Source organism: Alternaria arbusti (assembly GCF_024043155.1).
Source record: "Alternaria arbusti strain BMP 1465 chromosome Unknown scaffold_21, whole genome shotgun sequence".
NCBI lineage: Eukaryota > Fungi > Ascomycota > Dothideomycetes > Pleosporales > Pleosporaceae > Alternaria > Alternaria arbusti.
This window is the reverse complement of record NW_026249961.1, coordinates 380652-401042: the sequence shown is the minus strand read 5'-3', so window position 1 is coordinate 401042 and position 20391 is coordinate 380652. Positions and strand designations below refer to the sequence as shown.

At 51.1% G+C, this 20391-nt stretch overlaps 8 protein-coding genes across 8 annotated transcripts; 3 read left to right on the top strand and 5 right to left on the bottom strand.

Annotated features, from left to right (window-relative positions):
• Window positions 1-2991: 2991 nt before the first annotated feature.
• Window positions 2992-3498, bottom strand: J4E86_010384 (uncharacterized protein; the record flags this gene model as incomplete). The annotated part of the gene is made up of 2 exons (XM_051450883.1): window positions 2992-3111; window positions 3193-3498. 2 exons carry the CDS (start codon window positions 3496-3498, stop codon window positions 2992-2994), a joined length of 426 nt encoding a protein of 141 aa, XP_051298076.1.
• Window positions 3499-3765: 267 nt separating this feature from the next.
• J4E86_010383 (uncharacterized protein) lies at window positions 3766-4462 on the top strand (the record flags this gene model as incomplete). The annotated part of the gene is made up of 5 exons (XM_051450882.1): window positions 3766-3808; window positions 3866-3927; window positions 4082-4228; window positions 4284-4391; window positions 4451-4462. 5 exons carry the CDS (start codon window positions 3766-3768, stop codon window positions 4460-4462), a joined length of 372 nt encoding a protein of 123 aa, XP_051298075.1.
• Window positions 4463-4618: 156 nt separating this feature from the next.
• Window positions 4619-5167, bottom strand: RPC19 (RNA polymerase subunit AC19; the record flags this gene model as incomplete). Its single annotated transcript, XM_051450881.1, has 4 exons — window positions 4619-4740; window positions 4792-4868; window positions 4921-5012; window positions 5063-5167. 4 exons carry the CDS (start codon window positions 5165-5167, stop codon window positions 4619-4621), a joined length of 396 nt encoding a protein of 131 aa, XP_051298074.1.
• A 336-nt stretch (window positions 5168-5503) lies between these two features.
• J4E86_010381 (uncharacterized protein) lies at window positions 5504-6208 on the top strand (the record flags this gene model as incomplete). Its single annotated transcript, XM_051450880.1, has 1 exon — window positions 5504-6208. One exon carries the CDS (start codon window positions 5504-5506, stop codon window positions 6206-6208), a length of 705 nt encoding a protein of 234 aa, XP_051298073.1.
• Window positions 6209-7469: 1261 nt separating this feature from the next.
• On the bottom strand, window positions 7470-9786 carry J4E86_010380 (uncharacterized protein; the record flags this gene model as incomplete). Its single annotated transcript, XM_051450879.1, has 4 exons — window positions 7470-8003; window positions 8241-8735; window positions 8947-9177; window positions 9268-9786. 4 exons carry the CDS (start codon window positions 9784-9786, stop codon window positions 7470-7472), a joined length of 1779 nt encoding a protein of 592 aa, XP_051298072.1.
• A 946-nt stretch (window positions 9787-10732) lies between these two features.
• J4E86_010379 (uncharacterized protein) lies at window positions 10733-12156 on the bottom strand (the record flags this gene model as incomplete). Its single annotated transcript, XM_051450878.1, has 3 exons — window positions 10733-10739; window positions 10795-11669; window positions 11728-12156. The coding sequence occupies 3 exons, from the start codon at window positions 12154-12156 to the stop codon at window positions 10733-10735; spliced, it is 1311 nt and encodes a 436-aa protein (XP_051298071.1).
• Window positions 12157-13679: 1523 nt separating this feature from the next.
• On the bottom strand, window positions 13680-17434 carry J4E86_010378 (putative NRPS-like protein biosynthetic cluster; the record flags this gene model as incomplete). Its single annotated transcript, XM_051450877.1, has 3 exons — window positions 13680-16302; window positions 16352-16748; window positions 16798-17434. 3 exons carry the CDS (start codon window positions 17432-17434, stop codon window positions 13680-13682), a joined length of 3657 nt encoding a protein of 1218 aa, XP_051298070.1.
• Window positions 17435-17937: 503 nt separating this feature from the next.
• Window positions 17938-19635, top strand: J4E86_010377 (uncharacterized protein; the record flags this gene model as incomplete). Its single annotated transcript, XM_051450876.1, has 4 exons — window positions 17938-18108; window positions 18160-18482; window positions 18529-18971; window positions 19019-19635. 4 exons carry the CDS (start codon window positions 17938-17940, stop codon window positions 19633-19635), a joined length of 1554 nt encoding a protein of 517 aa, XP_051298069.1.
• Window positions 19636-20391: the final 756 nt, after the last annotated feature.

Here is a 20391-nt window from a genome sequence, read left to right as displayed (position 1 = left end):
ATGTTCCGTTGAAACAGCATGTGTCTGTCCCGGCTACTCATCGCGTCTCAAGATAATCTGCCCTAGCAGCCTTGCCCATCGATATCACAAGTCCGTGAAAGGTAATATAGAGGATGGGGATACTGAAAGCAATGATGGCATTTGACGTCGGCGGGTTTCATATAGGTAGGTAGCCTTCCCAAGGGTACAGTAAGACAAATCTTAGAGCGATACTCTCTAGAGTACATAACCTGAACGCTGCTGCACATAATACTCGTCATTTCTGATTTGCGCCGTGAACACAGCATCGCAGAAGCTGATTTTCTGCCACAGTGCGACGATCCCTTCTCATCATATCACAGCTGTGGAATGCTGCTTCCAAGGTTGCGTCTAGAACCTGTGTGACCGGTCGAAAGTATGCTTGCTTATAGCTTTTCAGACTCCACCTTCGATGAGCAGCTCTTTGTGGCGTCTAGAACTCATGGTTGCACAATATGAAAGAGAGGACCCAAGGATGCGATTACTACAAGGGCGGCCGAAGGGAGGAACACTAGCCGTGAGTAGTCTGCTAGAGCAACATCTCGCTATCGCGCAGATTGGCTTTGAAAGCGAGTGATGGGCCATGGGCTCCGTCTCCCCAAAAGACTGGCATTTTCCACGCTGTGTGGGCGCATATATATCAGCTCTCTATCTTCGTGCACGCAGGTGCGGCGAGAAACGTGGGGAAAGCTCGGGGATCATCTCTGTGTTGTGTTTCAGCCAGCAAAAAAACACCATGAGGAGATGTTCTCCGGCTGTTCTGCCAGAACGACGAACAAAAGACTGTCGAGTATATATGGGCGTTTGAGAAGCCATGCTCAGCAGCCTTGTGAGAGGTAGGCTGGAAAGAAGAACAAGGAGACGCTAGAAACAGCGCAAGTGCATTACGCTAGCCATTCCAAGATCCCAACCATCCATGGATCGGTGTTGAACTGTTAGACCTTCCGACTTCTTCGAGTATGTGGCAATTTGATATCAATCAGCGTGTTAGTCGTGTTGATCTCATCTTTGCGATTGTCTGAGCAAATGAGAGATGAACGGGATGATGGCATTTGTTCGTTTGGGTTTAGACGTTCGCATGTGCTGAGGGGAGTCGGTACTTCACGAGAATCTATGCGCGCAAAAGAAAGACTTCCAAGGTTGTCATGTTCATGCGGATGCAAGTGTTATCGTATGGATGTATTGATCCTGCCTGTACCAAGAGCTGTAAAATGCAGGTGTGAACCCCTCTTGTGTACTTACCGGTATAGTAAGGAACGACGCAGCAGTCATTGGCTTCACCACCTGGGCAAGTAGCAGTTGCATCCGAATTCAGTGCCGTACGACTATGGTCGGGATAAATTGCGTCTCATCATAGACCACCGGGGGACCAAGCGGAACGCGCAAATCGATAATCATCCCGTGGTCAGTGTGGTGATTGTCTTCGAAAGCACGGTAGGCGGTGCTTGACCGTGCTTCCATTGTATTCTACAAAGGCACCTTTATCTGCTTGGTTTCAGGTTTGCGTTCGACATGCGATGATAGAGACACCTCGTCGGCATCACTAATTCACTCACTAAAAAAAGATATTGGACATAGCATGGCCATTTCTTCTACCTTCGTTCTTTACCACACCTAGAAACATTTCTTTACTTCGTTTTATCCAACACACATCGACACCCAACATGAGTCCTATCATTAATATTCCCCATGTATGGGCACGCGCAAATACAGCAAGTCCAGTAATGTCAAATCTCGAACCCAACACTCCAAGCACAAGGCCCACGCACCCTTCAGCGCAGTCAGCATCGTTACCAAGAGCACTCGTCGTAGACTCGTCGACACCACCACTGCCGCCGCCGCCGCCAGCGGTCCCATCGGCCATGAAAAACGAAACACCGTCTGCACACTCAATAGCACGAGGGGGACCAGGAATGACTCTCGGGACAAAAATTGGCCTTGGAATGATACCCGTCATGATCGCCTTTTGTGCGGTATGTATCTTCACCGCATTCTGGTGGCGCAGACGAAAAGCGCGGAAAGCGAGGCAAACTCTGCAAACACCTCCTCCGGCCCCAGAGAAAGACTACATGATACGTTTGCCGTCATTAGACAGCACCCGAAGAGGAAGCAAGATTTTCAACATGTCCGCATTCAGCACTCATGTCTCTGACGGCCGGCACAGAGAAGCCCAGGTTCTCGGTCAAAGCAGAGAGTACATTCGAATGGTGAATCAAGACCAAGAGGATGATGGCGCGACACCAAAGACACCCGCGCGCAGCATATCGGAGAAGGGTCGCTCCGGTCGAGACTCGCCAATTGATGGGGCTAGCCCATTCCGACTGACACACAGCGAATTGGCCAGGAGGAGTTTGGGATCCGAGATATCAGAACTATGGCCCTCTCCACCACCGACAGCTTGGGTTCGGCGACAGGGCATTTTAGATTCCCTACCGGAATCGCGATTTGGCCGGGATATGAGCCGGAGATCATCACAACGTAGTACCAATTCCAATTACAAGCGGATGAGCGACGCAAGCTCGGCCTTCTGAGTTGCTGGAGTGGCGTTTTGGTTAATAGATTGCGGGCAGGCGGATATCAAACATAGACTGGGTCTTCCCTTACGACTGGACGACTTGCGTAATGGTTCAAGTATACCCACAGGTTGCAGGCGTCCAGGTTGGGGACACCATCATTCACTCACTTTTCTCTGTATACAAGTTAACATTTGAATTATTATGTTCCGGTCAATAGACACACCCTATGCTTTTGTTGTGACCGTGTTCTCAAACTCATCTTGGCGGCCCATTCGATATGAGCAGCCAACTTCAGTATCTTGTAGCAGTCTACCTGCTGACTGCGCCTGGTTCTGTCGCGCGCGCTTGATTGCGCTTCTTTGCATCCTCCCTGGCAGTATTCGTAGAGTGTAGACAGCGTCTATCGCTATTGATCAGAGTATGGGTCTGTCCTCGCAGTTGCTCCTCGTCATACTGCTCAGTCGCTGGAGGCGCACCCTCTGCAGCCGCAGTTCACGCATTGAATCTCCTGGTTCTCCTTGAGCTGATCCCTGGGGACACGGCAAATGCAGGTCGAGCGGAAGTTTGTCTCCTTGGTCTGGATGCAGCGCGTGCAGCATAGCTACTCGCGAGTTAGTTTGATTCGAGCTAGGAGGTTGCCTGTGTAGAATTGACTTACCTTCTCATAGCCTTGCTTCTTCCACTTGGCGATCAACATGGCATCTGCATAGCCGTTCTTAAGCAAATAGTCGTAGAGCTGCTTGCTGATGGCCTCCTTCTCGTAGTATAGGTCGTAGATGTAGCGCGAGCGTTGGTGGGTGATTTGGAAGATGGGCCACGTCATTTCGTACTTCTTCTTGCCCTCGTGCGATGCGTTCTCGGCGTCCTTCATCTTGTTCTGGAATTCTAGGAGGGTATCCTCGATGTCATCGAAGCCCTCCGGCGGGGCCTTGCGCGAAGCGCGTGCGGTACGGACTGGAGGCATGGCTGGGCTGGTTGTAGCAGGCCGAAATCTGCGAATTTGGCGCGAGGTAGAATGTCGATTATGGCGACAGATGCGTTCGAGCTTGGAGTATGCTGCAAAGACGTTGAGGGTATTCGTGGTTTCGAGAGAGAAGCCTTCGATAACTTCGCGACTGCGCCGGGAGTAAAATCCGCGCTAACGCCAGGCCTTGGCATTCCACTCCCGCGAGCCGCATCGTCACTCCAGCTCCGGCTTCGAGACGACTGGAAGCTCCCCAACACCGCCAACATGGTCATCAACCCCACCTACCTCGCTCAGCGCACGCGCTCCTGTTAGTCGAACACGATCAAGGAACATTGGAGGAGTGGAAAAGCTAATGCTGACACAGCGGTCAACTGGACTGATGCGAAGAAGAGGGTCATTCACAGCTACCGGGACTGGCTGCGGTCGGTATGTTGACTCCATGAATTTACAAGTCCTTGGGAGGAATTCGGGGCCTGGGGACAGCATGTGTACGGGAAGAGCTGGAACGAGGGAGGGAAAGCATGGGATGCGGAGAAGCGGGCAGCAGGACGTGGAACCTGGGCTGACAATGACCTTACAGGCTCCCGAAATCCAGACCATGTACTCGCTGAACATGCCCGTATCCACGCTTCGAACGAAAATGCGGCAGGAATTCGAGCGGCATCGATACGTGAATCAACTCAAAACAGTAGATGTGCTGCTGTTCAACAGTCATCAGGAGTTCCAGGTACACCACGGACCAACACGCTTTGAAAGTGGGGAATGTACTGATATTCGTACAGGAAACACTCAACTTCTGGAAACAACTGTCACACGTTCTCAAATACTTCCGCGCGGAAGAGGATCCCAAGGCCCGGCTACCAAGCAACTTCATCAACGGCTTCTTGGAGGTACGCTTACTCTTTGCGTCAATACTCTCGCGGAATCATATGCTAATAGGCGTGTATAGGGTCGGAACTGATTTGTCCATTACTACCAATGTCCGGGGACAACCAAGAACAAAATTCGGTGTATATAGCTGAAGACAATACCATTTTCCTTTCCTTTCGCCAGTTGATCATGCTATCCTTGAACGCCAGCAATGCAATAATTTCGTAACTATAGGCGCGTTACGGCCCTACTCTTCCATCTTGTTCACAAAGTCATCGCGTGCAATTGTGAACTTCTGCTCGACGACATCACACATGGCCATGAGGTCTTCAAGGCCCTTCTCCAGCACGGTGTATACGCTGACGCCATCTAGTTAAGTGTTAGTTGCCAGATTAACGTAGCTTCGCATGCATGACCTACCGTATGTCTGGATGCGCAAGTTCATCTTGGCTTCTGAAGGATGCGGAATGGAGTAACCACAGAACTCGACATCGGGGCTATCGAGCCATTAGCTGTTTACTCATCTATGCGCCGAGACGTTTGGCTTACTTTTTGTGGATGATGTATCTCAGCGCGTTGCCTAGCGTGTGGTCCTCGCCATCAAACTGGAAAGATGCTGCCGTCTCTGTCGCACCGGACAGCTAGGGCAAATTAGATACGCGTTTTTCTATATCATTCAGATCGTACGTACGACTCTGATCCTGTCGCGATCGATCGCCGGATCAATCTCCTCGTTGTTCTCGGAGGTAGGATCCAAGATTGGGACCTGCGTGGGTTCTTCTGTTGCGCCTGGCATTTTGGCCTTGTTCCTTGCTCTTAAGTTAATGAATAGCCGATGTCGGTTGAGAGATAATGCGTTTATGTGACTGCGTCTGAATGACGATCCTGTGTTCGAGACGTGACTTTGCGATATCAAAATTTTGGGGCGGACTTTGGTTCGGCGATTCGTTGGTTGGCCAGACTTTTCCAGCCCTATATTGCTTGGCGCCATGACGTGGGGCGTGGGGAAGCCCCTCTGCATCCGCTTCAACTTTTTGTCCCTCGACTTTACCACCATCATTGACCGCTCTACAAGCTCCCAACACCCCCCCGGAAGCCAGCCGAGATCAACCTTACGCACACGATCGTCACCATGCCGCGCGCCTGCTGCCTCAACCGCGATACGAACGAGACGAAGATCCAAGTCTCGATAAACATCGATGGCGGCGACCTCTCACCCTACGAGCACAGCGACTTCTGGGCAGCCTACGACAAGAAGAGTCTCAATGGCGATGGCGAGAAGGTAGACAAGGACCACGCTACCCAGAAGTCGACATCTCAGGAGATTTCTGTCGACACCGGCATTGGCTTCCTCGACCACATGATCCACGCCATGGCCAAGCACGCCGGCTGGAGTCTGCGCATACGGTGCAAGGGCGACCTGCACATTGACGACCACCACACGAGCGAAGACACCTTCTTGGCGCTAGGCACAGCCTTCAAGAATGCGCTGCAGGGAAGCACGGGTCTGGCCCGCTTTGGACACGCATACGCACCGCTCGACGAGGCGCTGTCACGGGCTGTCATCGACCTGTCGAACAGGCCATATAGCATCATTGATTTGGGTCTTAAGCGGGAGAAGATTGGCGATTTGAGCTGCGAGATGATCCCGCACTGCCTCCAAAGCTTTGCGCAGGCGTCGGGCACCACCCTCCACGTTGACTGCATACGCGGTGACAACGATCACCACAGGGCAGAGAGTGCCTTCAAGGCGCTTGCAGTCGCTATCAGGCATGCGACAACCGTGGTGAAGCAGTGGGAGGGTGAGGTTAGGAGTACAAAGGGCGTGCTGTATTGAAGTTAGGCAGGCTATGAAAGAATTTGTCAGCGTAACCCTGCAACCATGCCGTGAAGCCACACAAGCTACTACCAAGGGTACAACAGCTGTTAGAACCGCCATGTCAATCTATCTGTGTACTAACACGTATATCGTTGGGTTGTTGAGTCATTACCCAATTGAACCCGTCTTCACCGTGCTCTACAGTCCATATGCTACAGCCACGTATTGACGCGGCAAGATCCTAGAACTGGGGGTTTAGATTCTACTCCCCAGCTCTTATAGGCGAAGGTGCTGTGAAGACTGTGAAATTCGATACTTATCATATAGCGTATAGCATGCACATGCATACCGACTTGCCAGCAGTATCTTCATACCGTACTGCATCTGCTACAAACTGTGCTGAATCGTGAAAGCTTTTACAGCCTGTACATGTATTGAATAGACTACAAGCCCGTTCGAAAAGTTGACTATCAGGAACCACATCGTCGCTTCGAACATCGTCTCCTCCCATCCAACTCAGTTTGATTCAGACGCGACGCCAACCTTGATTCGCGCGATTCGAAAGTAAACATCATGTTGTCAGGGCAAGTTTATTGCGCCTCTCTCCCCTGCCATCTCGTAAACCGTATTTGCTGTGCGCAAGTAGTACCATTACAACCTGCTCTTGCTCAGGTACTGATGGTAGCCACTCTGGTGCCGGTGTGTTTTCTCTCTCTGAACATCCAACCCCTGTCATTAGATGAAATAAAACTGCGGCAGCGCTAAGTTGGAAAGTTACAGTCGCTCGATCTGGTACTTCCTGTTGATAGCCCGTTCCAGAACCTGTGAATGAAGGAACGATTCGATCAACCTTCTCAATTCGCTCGCTCATAGTATAGCCAAGCCAATCCCAAGTTACATGTATATCGGCTCCATACTGAACGAGCAGAGCTATCGTACGATTGAATATATCTTGCCACTGGTAAGGATCGAAGAGATACGAAACGAGTGAGTTTTCCAAAAAGCACCTCCACGGGGTTGTGCCTTGAAAAGGTTCATTTAGATCAGCGCCATGCTCGAGTAGCATTCTCATCACTTGGTAATTTCGATACCTTGACGGGTCCGTCGGAAAACTCAAAAGTAGAGATACTAGCAGAGGTGGCCAGGCTTTTGTTTTGTCCGTGGCCAGGTCCGGATTCTGCCGCAACATAAGCGACACATACTTGGGTGCTGAATAGGCGACAGCCACGGCGAAAATGTCGGGATTGAACTCTTTAGAGACAGAGCTCATGATGATAGCCTAGAGATTCATCTCCTGTGCGAGTGGGAAATTGAGGAAATCGTCAAGTTTGGACCAGTGTGCTTTCATCTGCTCTTCCTCTGCCTGTTCCATAATTGGCACTAACTTGTGCAGTAGAGCGCGGATATTTCTTTCCACATCATTTGAATCTTTCTTCCCGAAGTGAATGCCGCTATCTTGAATCGAACGAAGCGTCCATGCGATAGATACCTCCGCCTTGAGAGTGGCCATCAATGCTTGGGCATAAAGCTCAGGCATTTCGAATGCCATACCGGCTTCGGTCGTGATCTGGTGTCTCATATCATTTCTGTCAAGGAGTTCTGCCATAGATCTGTGTGCTAGTCCGACACATTCGTTTCTCAGCTTTGACATCTCGTGCTGGACTCCACGAAACTCATCGCTCTGATGGTCCCATCGGGCCCTGAATTCTAACAGCCCTCTACTGCGCGCGTGGAATCTTCTACGAACTGTGGCCGCAAACAATACCATGTCTTCACCGTTCATGAACTGTTGAAGGCTCGGGGCATCTAATATCTGTTTGCGACTTTCATCGTCCAAGTAATGGTGTGTAAGGAGTGTCTGCTGTTCGGGAATTGTGCATAGTAAGAGTGAGCGGGCGGTGTTTCTGCGATACTCAGGCTCAATAGTTGACAGTATGTGCATGTACATTTCATCCAATTCGCGGGGAAGACGCATCAGCCGCCCTTGGAGGTCAGAAACCCGGTCCGCGTTAGTCAATCCGTTAAACAAAGAATTGCATGCGAGGTAGACCCTTAGGAAAACTCCTTCTGCAGCGGAGGTGATATCTGCGATGAGGTTTGCATAGCCAGAATCCTGTAATACGAGTTGCGCAAACGCAGGGTGTTTGCTCAGTGTATCTTCGGTATACGTTCTGATGTCCCTTGAGGTCAAGTCGTGTACGGGTATGCAGAAGTCTCTATCCTTTCCCAAATGAATCTCAAACTCATTTAGGGGCAGACTAGCTACGCAAAGCTTTGCTGAGGGACATGCCTGTATAGCGCGAAGCAGACGTAGCAAGTCCTGTACATCCGGTGCCGAACTGTTGAGTACCTCTACACGGTCGTCAAATTCGTCGAGACCATCGATGATGAACAGCAGGAAGATGTTGAAGCTCGGCGCCAAGTTCAAAAGATCCTGAAAACTGCTCCACAGAATGTCCTGTGGAAATCGAAAATCTGTTCCGGCGTGCGTCCATTCGCGTCGGGGGAAGACTTTTGGAACGAGCTGAGGGCATTCCTTAAGAGCCTGGTAGAGTATTGATTGCAACAATCCCCTGAATGACCGTTGCAGAATCGTTCCTTGCCTCCAGAGGTAACAGTCGATGACAAGCAATGAGCGCGATCCCAGCCAGGATTGACAGTGCAATCTCATATCCGGGTGAGTAGCAATGAACTGAACGATGCGAGTATGGGAAGTTAGTGTACGAACCGGACGTTCGATATGTTCATAAACATACCTTGATCAAAGTACTTTTCCCAGCGCCAGGTTTCCCGTACACCCAAAACACGTTTCTGCTAGGATCGTCCAGCCGTAACCATTTCTTGAACTTGCTCTTGTGAATAGATTCAGACAGGTCACCAGCCCCATCGAATATCCAACCAAACGTGTCCTCATGCGCTCGCTTTACTTGATCGGCTCTACTCCGGATTTCTGGGAAGTAGAGTGCGTATAGACACTGCCTATTCGCCTGGGCTCCTTGTTAATCTTTGAGCCATCGCTGTAACTCTCTAACGAGCTCTGATGTAGCATTCGCGGTGTACGAGTTGTTTTCAGTTACTTTATAAACCCTGTTCAGGTGCTGCTCGATGATCTTCATATCATGATCTATCGAGAGATTGTGTGACGCTAATTTATCGCCAAGGTAATCCACATTGCGATCTATGTTCGGGATACGGGTCGTGACAATGTGTGTCTTGAGCTCTTCTGATAGTTGGTCAACTTTCGCCTGAGACTCGTACAGCTGGCGCTGCTTGCGCCATGCTTTGAATGCTACAGCCGAGGCACGAAGGAAGGTTCGGGGTCCTTTCAGTCGAAGCGAATCCAAGAGGGCTATGTGCTCGTTTATAGCGACCTCGCTTTGAACAGCAAGACTCTGGAGGATATCGCCGTTGTAGTTTTGCTGCAGGTCCGCAACATCTCGACGTAGGATCTCCACAGCTGCACGTAGATCTTCGTGGTCTTTGGGTAAGCCGTTGCGAGAAGTTTGGATCTCCTTCGCGGTTGCGATGATCTTTCGAGAGAGTTCGGCAATTTGTATAACATTGCACGCCAACGAGAAGGCAGCCACACCCTCCATAGAGAAGCGACAGTAATGCTGGTTCAAAAGTGGGAAGAACAATAGAGTTGTTTTGTGAATGTGCCGGTGTCTGGCAGGGATTTTCCACTGACATGACAGATGCCCTCTTGCCACTCACATGACAGCTGATCAGCAGCTGAGATGAGATTGTGGCTGCGGCACAGCATGAGGGGTCGGCATGTCAAGCGTTATGATACGACAACAATCCTTGCAAGCTGCATAGTCCTCCAGCCTGTCTGCTAATATAGATAGGTTCGTACTTTCTGACCTGTACCGCTACGCAACGCACTGCTAGCTTCGCGATTCCTAGCCATATGCTGGTGAGATCAGATATGCTAACAAGTAAGTGGACCCTCTTTCGTTCGAGTATCGCGTCAATAAGCACGAGCTGCTTGCGGCGACACGTTGCCGGCGATGTCATCGCACACTTCTCCGACTTTGTTAATGTCTAGAGTCTGCAGAAGGCGCGCTGATACCTATGCGGTTTAGGAATCGGGAATAAGAGAAAAGAGGAAGTCGCAATGCGACGCAGTCAAGGTTGCATGCAGGACTATCTGGAGGAGAGACCACACTGAACCCGCGCTAGTCCAAATGAGACCCGGCATGGAAGCCGCATCAATGAACGATTTAGCTTAGCCTCTTCAATGCTTCGAAGGGAACTCATCCTTACCATTATTCACACGTGATGAAACAAAGGACTCCGTTTCAAGATGGACTCTATGGGACGTGGTGTCGGAGGTGAAGACGGTAGAAAGGTTATCAAAGCTTAGAGAACCGTGGCTGGTCCGTTTAACGATCAGCCTGAGCTTCTGGTCACGGATGGAACGATACTCGAAAAGCTGATGTTGTACTTTCATTGTGCTCAAGGATATCTTTAGTGGCTCAATGACGCCTGCAATGCAATAATACCTGTGTAAATCCAGGCTAATGTACAGAATAATAATGCTCAAAACCTGGTAGATATACGTGAGATGGGTGTGATCGAGTGGTGGAGCAGGAGAAACATACCTTATCTCATAATTACCCGCTCTCGTCATGTAACGCACCCACTTTACACTGCTGTAGTTGCTCTTCTCAAACACCTTCAAGTATCGCACAAGTAGCCCCGAACTGGTGAACATCAACAAAGAGAAGCTCAGATTGAGCGGTGGTCGGGACCACGCCTTCTGGTTGGTCATGCTGGTCAGGCTGGCCTCAGCACTCAGCACAAACTCGCTTTGCCCTGTGAATCTCGGTATCTTCCAGACGATGTTGTTGTGCTCCGGTTCGTACTTGGCTTTGCCTTGTGACGTCCGCTCGGTAATGCGCGCCGTGTTGAGGGGTGTTGGTATCCGCACGACAACATTTGTCGCAAAAAGTTTGGAGCCATAGTTGGCGCGAATGGCGATGCTGTATTCGACCTTGGTCTTGCCAACTTCGTTGACAATGGCGTGCACCTTGAAAGGCAGGTTTACGTTCTCCGTCGCTCGGTAGCGCATCAGCTCGAACTCGCCGTCGGGCGGAACAAAGGATATTATCCTGTCCGCATCGAACTTGCCCAGCTTCACGCATTGATGGAATTGACAGTCTTCCAACGTCACACTTCCCGCTGCCGCTCTTGTAGCCTTCGCGCCTGCCTTGTTTCCAGACGGTTGTTGTAGATGATCTTCGCCCAGCGTTAGTCGGTCGTTGAGACCGAACTTGCACTCGGGTGTGCCCGAGAGATATGCGCGCATTATGATCTGTCCGTTCACGTCGGCTCGCAGTACTGTCCCCGTCGCGGACATGAGCAGGTTGACGTCCTCGATAACATCGACGAAGGCTTCGTTCTTGCGGTACTTGATGTCGGCCCGCCGCCAGGAAAGGGCACCAGTTGCCTGCATTGTAATCTTCGAGGAGTCCTCCTGTGATATTGTCAGCTGTTGTTGTTCTGGTCGCGCTCGATGGCTCGACGTGACTTACCATTGCCCTTTCCGACTTGACACCTTCAGTTGTAATGTACATCTTCAACGTGTCTGTCTCTGTATTCTGTGGGTATCCAAAATCCAGAATCTCGTCCAGTAGCTCATAGACCAGTACGAAGTTGTTCTTCACGGCCTCCTCGTCGAACTTGCCGAAGTAAGCCTTTCCCAATCCCACCAAACGGTACAGAAACTCAAAGACGAGCGCCGCATTGGCATTGCTCTTGGTCACGGCGACCAGGTATATGTTCTCGTGTTTGACATGGCTAAAGGTGGTGGAGCCAAGGGTGAGGATGGGCGAGCGTACTTGGGCGTTGGAGATGACCTGAATGCGGAAGACATCGGCAAGTCGCGGGCGGCAGTCGTTGCGGAAGGCGCGAAAGATGAGGTTCTCACCTTTTTGGTTGAAGATGAGAATTCCAGAGAGCATGGCAGCGACGTGGAAGGGGACAGCGGTTGTCGGCAGGGAATTGGCTGGCTTCGGCGTGTTGATGCTCGGAGCTCCACCCACCACGCCGCCGCGGGATTGAGCTTGGACCATCTCGCTTGTAGTGATTAGGGGTCTCAGGGACGGCTTGCATCCTCGTCGTAATCAGGGCGCGCCATCCAAGTATCAATCGAAGTAGCGATACAAGAGCTTCAGCAGTCTCTCATCCGGAGTGCTACGATCAATCTTATCTGTATTTAACGGCTAATGAAATATCTTAAACACACGCGCGCAGAGACAGGCGCTCCCTAGATATCGAGCGCAGCCTTCGTTCACATCGATACGGATTGAGTACGACATAGACTGTAGATTCTTTGATGGACTCGGCCCCTCAAAGGCTGCTGTGGGAATGACCTTGTAGCTTTTTCAGACTGAATTTCACCCCGTTCGCTCAACCATTAGTAGTATCAGACCATGGCTTGAGCGTCGGAAGTTTCTGCGGATCCAGCTTTGCCATCAAAGCAGTGTACTCCTCCGCAGTAAAGCTTCTCTTTATCTCCTCCATTCGCATACCAATGTCATGACGCTGGTGATATAGGGCTGCGTATTCTTCCTCCAACGTGGTAAACTGATTAGACGCAGGTGTACTAGGGAACTCGCCTCGAGGCTCTGGCGTCTCTTCTGTCGACATACCTGACATTGGACTACTGCGTCGTCATTATGCCTTCCGAGCAAATGTTCTCGAAATGTTACTTACCGCATACTTGACTCTTGAGGTAATTCGACGGTAGTCGGCACCAGACCTGGCGACTTCGACATGTTCTCCGGTCGATTCGGCTTTCGAGACCTGATTTGGTCTTCGAATTGGCCTCCTGAACTTGGCTGAGGGAGGAAGAAAGCTGTGGAATCTTGCGTATATGGCTGTGTTGTAGGGAAAGGCGTTGCACCGTAGGCACCAGGCTCAGGAGCTTGGCCATACCCAGAATACGCTGGACCTGATGTGATTTGAGGACTACCAAAGAATGAATCTGAATGGGGATGTGGGGGACGGTCATCCGGTATCGTAGGACATTGAGGTTCCGTACGCCGTGGATCTTGGACAAAGTTAGGACGGTCTCGACTGTTTCGTAGGGACTCCCCCTCACTTTTGCCGCGCCCGGTCATATTTTCGTTATACTCTTCCACCTTGGGGTTGTGCGTTCTGGGGATGAGCGGCTGCGAACTGTCGCTTTCAGGGGTAGAGGGCGCCGCAGTGGTTGAGCTCGCACGGGTCTGCTCTTGGAGGGCTTTCATTGCCTTGACTGGCGTCTATAAACGAAAGAAACCATTACACGCGGCATGTTATACTTCCTCCATTTCTGAATGACTATGTATTTGTCGTTGAAATCGCTCGCTCGCTTGCATTAGCTCACGTGCGGTGAAGTCTACAGCATCGCAATATGCGAACAACTGAGGATTTGGACCACTCGATTTCTAATATTTGCGCGTATGGACTAGAAGATAATACAGCCCCCGAGGCGTGCGCTTTACATGACATCGAGCGCCTCCAATAACCCGGAGATCTCCTCTACAACTTCTTCAACGCACTGTCCAGCATCTACAGGTATCACATCCGTCTCTGATACATCAGCCGTCTCCCAGATGGCCATTTGGCTCTCCACCATATTCTCTTTCATGTAGTGACCACCTCTTCCCTTAATTCGACGCACAAGCTCTTCCGGCTCGACTTGCAAGTCCACAAACACAACCCGTATCTTTTCATCCACCAAAACCCGGAACTCATCCCGGTATGACTTCTTCAAAGCCGAACAAGAGACTAATACGCGCTCGTGGCCTTCCTTGGTCACGGTATCGAGCGCTCGCTGTCTAACGCGCGCGAGCCAAGGGGCGCGAGCGACGTCATTGAGGGGAGTACCGGCAGCCATCGATACAATGGCCTCCTCTGTGTGTAGTTCGTCGCCCTCGATACAAGGTGCTTTGAAGCGAGCGTCGATGCGTCGTACGACAGTGCTTTTCCCGCTACCACAAGGCCCGGCAACTACAATGACAACGCGTCTCGTCGGCTTCGCGACTGGAGTAGTACGTATCTGCCAGGCAGCGTTCTGGAATTGTCTGACAAACGTCCTCACAAATGCAGCATCCAGTACAGGCGCTGTGTCAAGAGAAGGCGAGAAAGATCGGGCGACTGTTGTATCGTATGTACGTGAAGGACCGAAAGTATCCTTGTCGTACTTGGATGCGAAGAAGTCAGCAAGCTTGATAGGTGGGTTCGCTACCGCATCCTGATTGGACTCGCGAAGCCTGCGCACCCACTCCTTGGGTTCTACTTCATCAAACTGAAGGCCGGCTTCTCGAAGGGCAGGAAGTAGATCGTCGGTCCAAGAGAAGGCCTTTGCGTTGGTGACATTTGCCACTACGGATCCAGCGTCGCTGAGCGAGATCTCCGTCACGGCTTTTGCGATAACGTCGACTGGTGTCCAGCTTGGGAATTCTTGCAGTCGAGGTAGTGCGCCGATAGTAAGAGCGGACTGCATCATGAGAGGTATTGCTTCAGTTGAGTTCCACACGCCATGAACAGTGTCCGCAACGATCTGACCGACGCGCAGGACTCGCGCTTTGACACCGGTCTCCTTCGCTGCCGCCAAGCACAAGTGTTCGGCAACACATTTGCTCTGGGCATATCCCATACCCTGGGCCCAGTCAAGCTCGGCTAATCGCTCAGGCGTGCGCATATCGGGGCATCGTGCGACGGTACTGACCGAAGAACAAAAGTCGAAGGATGCAGGCTTGGTCGATGATGAAGCCAGGCAAAGGTCAATCAGGTGACGCACACCAGCAATGCAGTCCTTCTCAAATGACATCAGGTTCTTGTTGAAGTTGACGCTCCATGCGCAGTGAATAACACTGGTAAGACCTGAAGCAACACGCGCATAAGTCGTATCGTCTAAGCCGAGATGGGGCTCGGACAAGTCAGAAGGTATGGCTTGTATCTTCCTGCGTCCAGAGAGCGACAGGGTGTGGTACAACTTTCGCTGTATGAGAGACTCTCGAACCCGGCGAGCTGCAGTCGTGTAGTCTTTGGCTCGTACAAGACAGTAAACTGTGTCAACATCTGAGCGGTAGAGTAGTTGTACAAGGACATGAGCACCAAGCGAACCGGTCGCGCCAGTAAGCGCAGCTTGACGTCTAGCAATGGGCTCGAAGTTGCTGTATTGAGCAATAAGGTCTTGCATTTGCGCAGTGACCGACACAACTTGTTCCTCTTGCCCGGTGCGAAGACTGTCGAGATGTGCGGCGAGAGATGCAATAGAAGGGTGGTCAAACACCACATTCTGGCCGAGCTTCTTGTCACCGATATTGACGTTCTTGAGAATCTCCGTCCGGATTTGGATCGATTGCAGCGAGTCCAGGCCTAGCGAGAAGAAATCTGTTGTACGTTCGATTTCGCCTGCCTGCGTCAACTGTTTGGCCAGGACAGTACGTAAGAAATCCTCAAGTTCCGGAACATTCAACGTTTTGAGATCTCCTTGAGCTGATGCAACGGCGTCGTATGCGTGTTCAATCTCATTGGCATATTGCTTGTAAAACTGTTGCCTTATCACACTGCCTTTGTCGGTACGCGGAAATTGACAGCCATATGGTAGGATCTGAACCATGTCCCTGGATATCCTGGCGTACGCTTCGGCCGTTCGATTCGCCGCTTCAATAACAGGCCAGATTTCATCCACGACTTTCGATTTCGGCATGCCCTCGATTGCTGGGACAACAAGAACGCCAAGGTATGGTCGACCTGAACCAAAGACAACCGTCTCAGTTACAGCTCGATGGGACCGGATCGTTCCTTCCATCATGACTGGATTGAACTTTTCGCCATTCACCAATACGATTGTATCATCGAGACGCGCAATGTATTTCCATGCCTTCTCAATCGTAGGGTGCGGTTCGAACAGGTCTTTCGTGGCGTAACTGCCATCTGGTAGGTTCGAGGCGACCTTGGCTGGCCAGCCCGGCAGGACCGTGCATTCATAGAGATTGGGTCCGCGTGATACCCATCGAAGATACGGCGATAGTTTCGGTGACTCGCGAACGTAGTTCCATACCTTGTCGTCGGCAGGTCGGAAGGATGTCATGAGTTGGCCTACTTCAGTGCTGTTCATCGTAAGCTTGGCTCGGCTGTAAGTGATCACATGAAACTTACGCCCCATAGTGGCCGACAAGATTGACGCCGCTGTTCACCAATAGGTCGCCCAGTGCGTCTGGGCAGGCACTCCCTCCGTACATGACGATCTTGAGTTGCTTCAATAGCTCGATCCCCTCATCTGTCTCAGAGAGAAGCTTGAGCGCATAAGGCACACCATAGAAGATCTCAAATCTATGCTGCCTCAATATTGTAGCCAGATAAGACTGGGTCAGGGGCAGGTCGGCGTTGTAGATATGGATGGATTTGCCGCTGTATATCGCGCGGAAGAAGTTGCAGATGCCGTGATTATGATACAGGGGAAGGGTAATGAATGCTTTCATATCCATACTAATGGCATAATTGGCGATTGCACTTCTCTGTGGCTGGTATATTGGCTTCGGTAATCCGGTAGAGCCTTTCCTCACATTAGCTCAAACACTAACAGACTGTCATATAGAACATACCACTAGAGTGTATAATGTAGATGATATTCGAGGCTTCGACTGTATGGTCGAGTTGGTAGTCAAGGCGGGTGTCTGCATGGACTTCAACAGGAAAGTTGTAAGTGTCAGGCCTGGCAATTTCGCCGATCTGCAACCCTGGTATGGCTTTCTGAGCATCGATTGCAGATTGCGCATATCGTGAATCCGCCAGCAGATAGGTGGCTCCGGTGGTGGTGATAAGAGAGTCGATAGCTGCTTGAGATATACGCGTTGAAAGGAAAAGTACCGTATGGCCGAGTTTGGTAAGCGCGAGCATCGAGACAATGTAGTCCATGTTACTTGGTCCCAGAACGGCTACTGTGGTTGGCATCTCCGCAGAACTCGATCTTGTAGGGATGAAGGTCTGATAGTGTCGAGCTACTCTGTACGCGAAGACGTCCAGCTGCTGCATGGTATAATCCGCGAAGTCAACCCCAGAGCTCGGATACGATACGATGGTGACATGAGGGTCACGACGCGCGCGATGCCGGACGAGCGCATCGACTGTTTCTATCGAGGATTCGTCCGGTTGAAGGAGGTCGTCTCGCGCATGTCTGAATGTGGATGGTGTTGTTGACGGCCGTAGTGGCGCAGGGATAGCTATCTGCGCTGGTGCCATAGTGATTGTGGCTTGTAACAAAGGCTCGCTCGAAGAGATAGGAAAGAGAGGCTGTGCTTTGAGTTCAAAACCGATGATAATCGTGGAATTATTATCTGTCGGTTCTTCCTGTGCAGCTGCGTTCCCCGGTTTCGACCACAACGTTGGGGTGAGGTGGAGACTTGCATACCTGCATACATCCGAGGGGCGGAAACGCTTTTGATTTGACCGGATTCTCGTTAGCTTCGGAAAACCATCCGCGAGGGAGCTGATTAGATGATTGTCGTGATCGGGCTTGGTGCAAGAACTACTTTCCCCGCAACTAGCTTTCTCCAGGAAACCGAAAAACCGGGGTGCCACATGTTTCTCCGCAATCCAACCGCCATCACCATGGTGTGCCGCGACCAGTGTCATGTGTATAAAGCTTGTGGCATCCGACATTGCTGATAATCATCGCATCCCGGGTTTCGCGTCAACCTGGTATACTTCATTCCTCTTTTCTATTCATCGCAATGTCTCCATCAATGGACAAACACGAAATCCAATACATCGATGAAAAGGCAGACTCCATCGATTCATCCAAGCCGCATCAGATCGTCAAGATCGACAACTTCCAAGTTTTGGGTCTGGCACCTGAAGATGCGGACTTTTACATCAACTACACGGAAGAGAAAAGGAAAAGAGTAATCCACAAGGTAAGGAAACCGCCGATGCTGTGCGTCGAGTGACCCGCTGATCATTTGTAGGTCGACATTCGCTTGGTGCCGATGCTTGCAGTCCTTTACCTCATCTCCCACATCGATCGAGCGAACATCGGCAATGCGAAGATTGAGGGCATGGTCACAGACCTGGGTCTTGACGGTGTGCAATGGAACATCGTGTTATCAGTGTTCTTCGTGCCGTACATTCTTCTTGAAGTTCCATCCAACATTCTCTTGAAGAAGTTCAAGCGTCCATCGTACTATCTCGGCATACTCATCGTCTGTTGGGGTATCATCATGACCATGATGGGTGTCGTGAAAGGCTTCGTCGGTTTACTGATTACAAGAATCCTTCTCGGGGTGTTCGAGTAAGTTTACGCCACAGCGTGATGTTTCTGTGCTGACGAGATACAGAGCTGGATTCTTCCCAGGCGCGATTTATCTCTGCTCTTACTGGTACATGCCAAAGGACCTTGCGACGAGGATCTCGTACTTCTACTGTGCTTCGGCATTATCTGGGGCGTTCAGTGGTCTGCTTGCTGCGGCCATCGCCAAGATGGATGGTGTCGGGGGTTATGAAGGCTGGAGATGGATATTCATCTTGGAGGGGATTGTCACCGTCGCCCTCGGTGTATCGTGCTTCTTCCTCCTGATCGACTCTCCTGCGTTGAGCGGACGGTGGTTGAAACCCGACGAGATCCGCTTCCTCGAACTCCAACGATTCATCAAAGACGGCGGAAGATTTGGAGAGGAGCAAAAGGAGGGCTTCAAGTGGAGCGACTTGAAAGCCGTGCTATGCAACTGGCGCCTCTATATGCAAGCATACATCCTGCTTTGCATATCGGCATGCTCATATGGTATGTGTAACTCGCAACACGACCAGACACTGGCTAACTGTACGCAGGGACCAAGTTCACCTTGCCTACCATCACAAAGAGTATGGGTTTCAACAACACTAACGCCCAGCTGATGACGGTTCCACCATATGTGGCTGGTGCTTTGAGCTCCATCTTCTTTGCGAAGCTCTCGGACAGGTTTTACTGGCGTTTGCCGTTCGTTGCCATCCCTCTCTCCTTCATCTTCATCGGGTACGCCGTAGTCATCTCATTCGATGGTGATCTGGGTGGCAACATCGGCCCGGCATTCTTCGCTATCATCCTGACGTGTATGGGCATCTACCCCATTCAGCCGGCCGGAAGTAGTTGGGCAGCCAACAACCTTGCTCCATCGTCCCGTCGTGCTATCGGCGTTGCTTTCAACATCTGCGTCGGTAACATCGGTGGCGTCATCGGCAGTTACATGTACCTGGAGAGCGAGAAGCCCAAGTACTACACTGGCTTCGGACTGTCGCTCGCGTTTGGTGCGACCGGTTTTATTGTCGCTTTCCTTCTGGAGCTGTCGTACAAGTGGGGCAACGCGAAGAAGGCGAAGCTTAGTGAAGACGAGATTCGGGCGAAGTACACGGACCAGGAGCTCTTGAACATGGGAGACAAGTCGCCGTTATTCCGGTACACTCTGTAAAGCAAGGTCATCAGCTTTAGTTGCAAACGTTCGATAGCGGCCGAAGGATCGATGCCGCACGTAGACCGAGCATCGAGTTCCGCGGAGCTTTCTCGTGAGCTCAGTGACCGCGGGTATTCTACGGTCAATTCAATATTAAAATTTACCCTGAAGATATACATATCTTCTGTTTGACAAATGTGATAACCTTGAGTGTGTTGTATACTTCAACATCAATCTTCCGTCTCGCGTCCGTGAACTCCAGGAACACATAAGCCATCACGATGCGTTATTGACCCAGACTGATATATCGTCCACTTCGGGAAAAGGACCGAAAGCAGAGGCATCGAGGTCAAGCCAGTCAGTCGTCTGCCAGTCATCGAGAAAGTTCTGCAACCCTGGCGTGGTCATGTCCATCGGGCTACCAAAAAGTGGCTGCCAGTTTTGCAAATCCGGTTCCTGTATCGCATCTCCATCCAAAGGCGGTGGGATTCCGCCATTGACGGCAGCTGATGATGCTAGTACTGGCTCCCGATGTGGTATGGCTGTTTTTCTCTTTGCTTCTGTGCGGAGTTCCTGCAGGATGATGCTGTATCGTCGCGAGGGCGAGTTCGACGCTGTTGCCTGGGCGAGATGTTGCAAACAGCTCTCGGCTTGATCTAGGATACCGCGAGGATCCTCAGCTGAAGCTGTGGCATGGGTACTCTGTTGAATAGCCCACACATAGACCACTACCAAAGCACAGAAACAGACGTAGTGGGTCCACCAAAACGCATG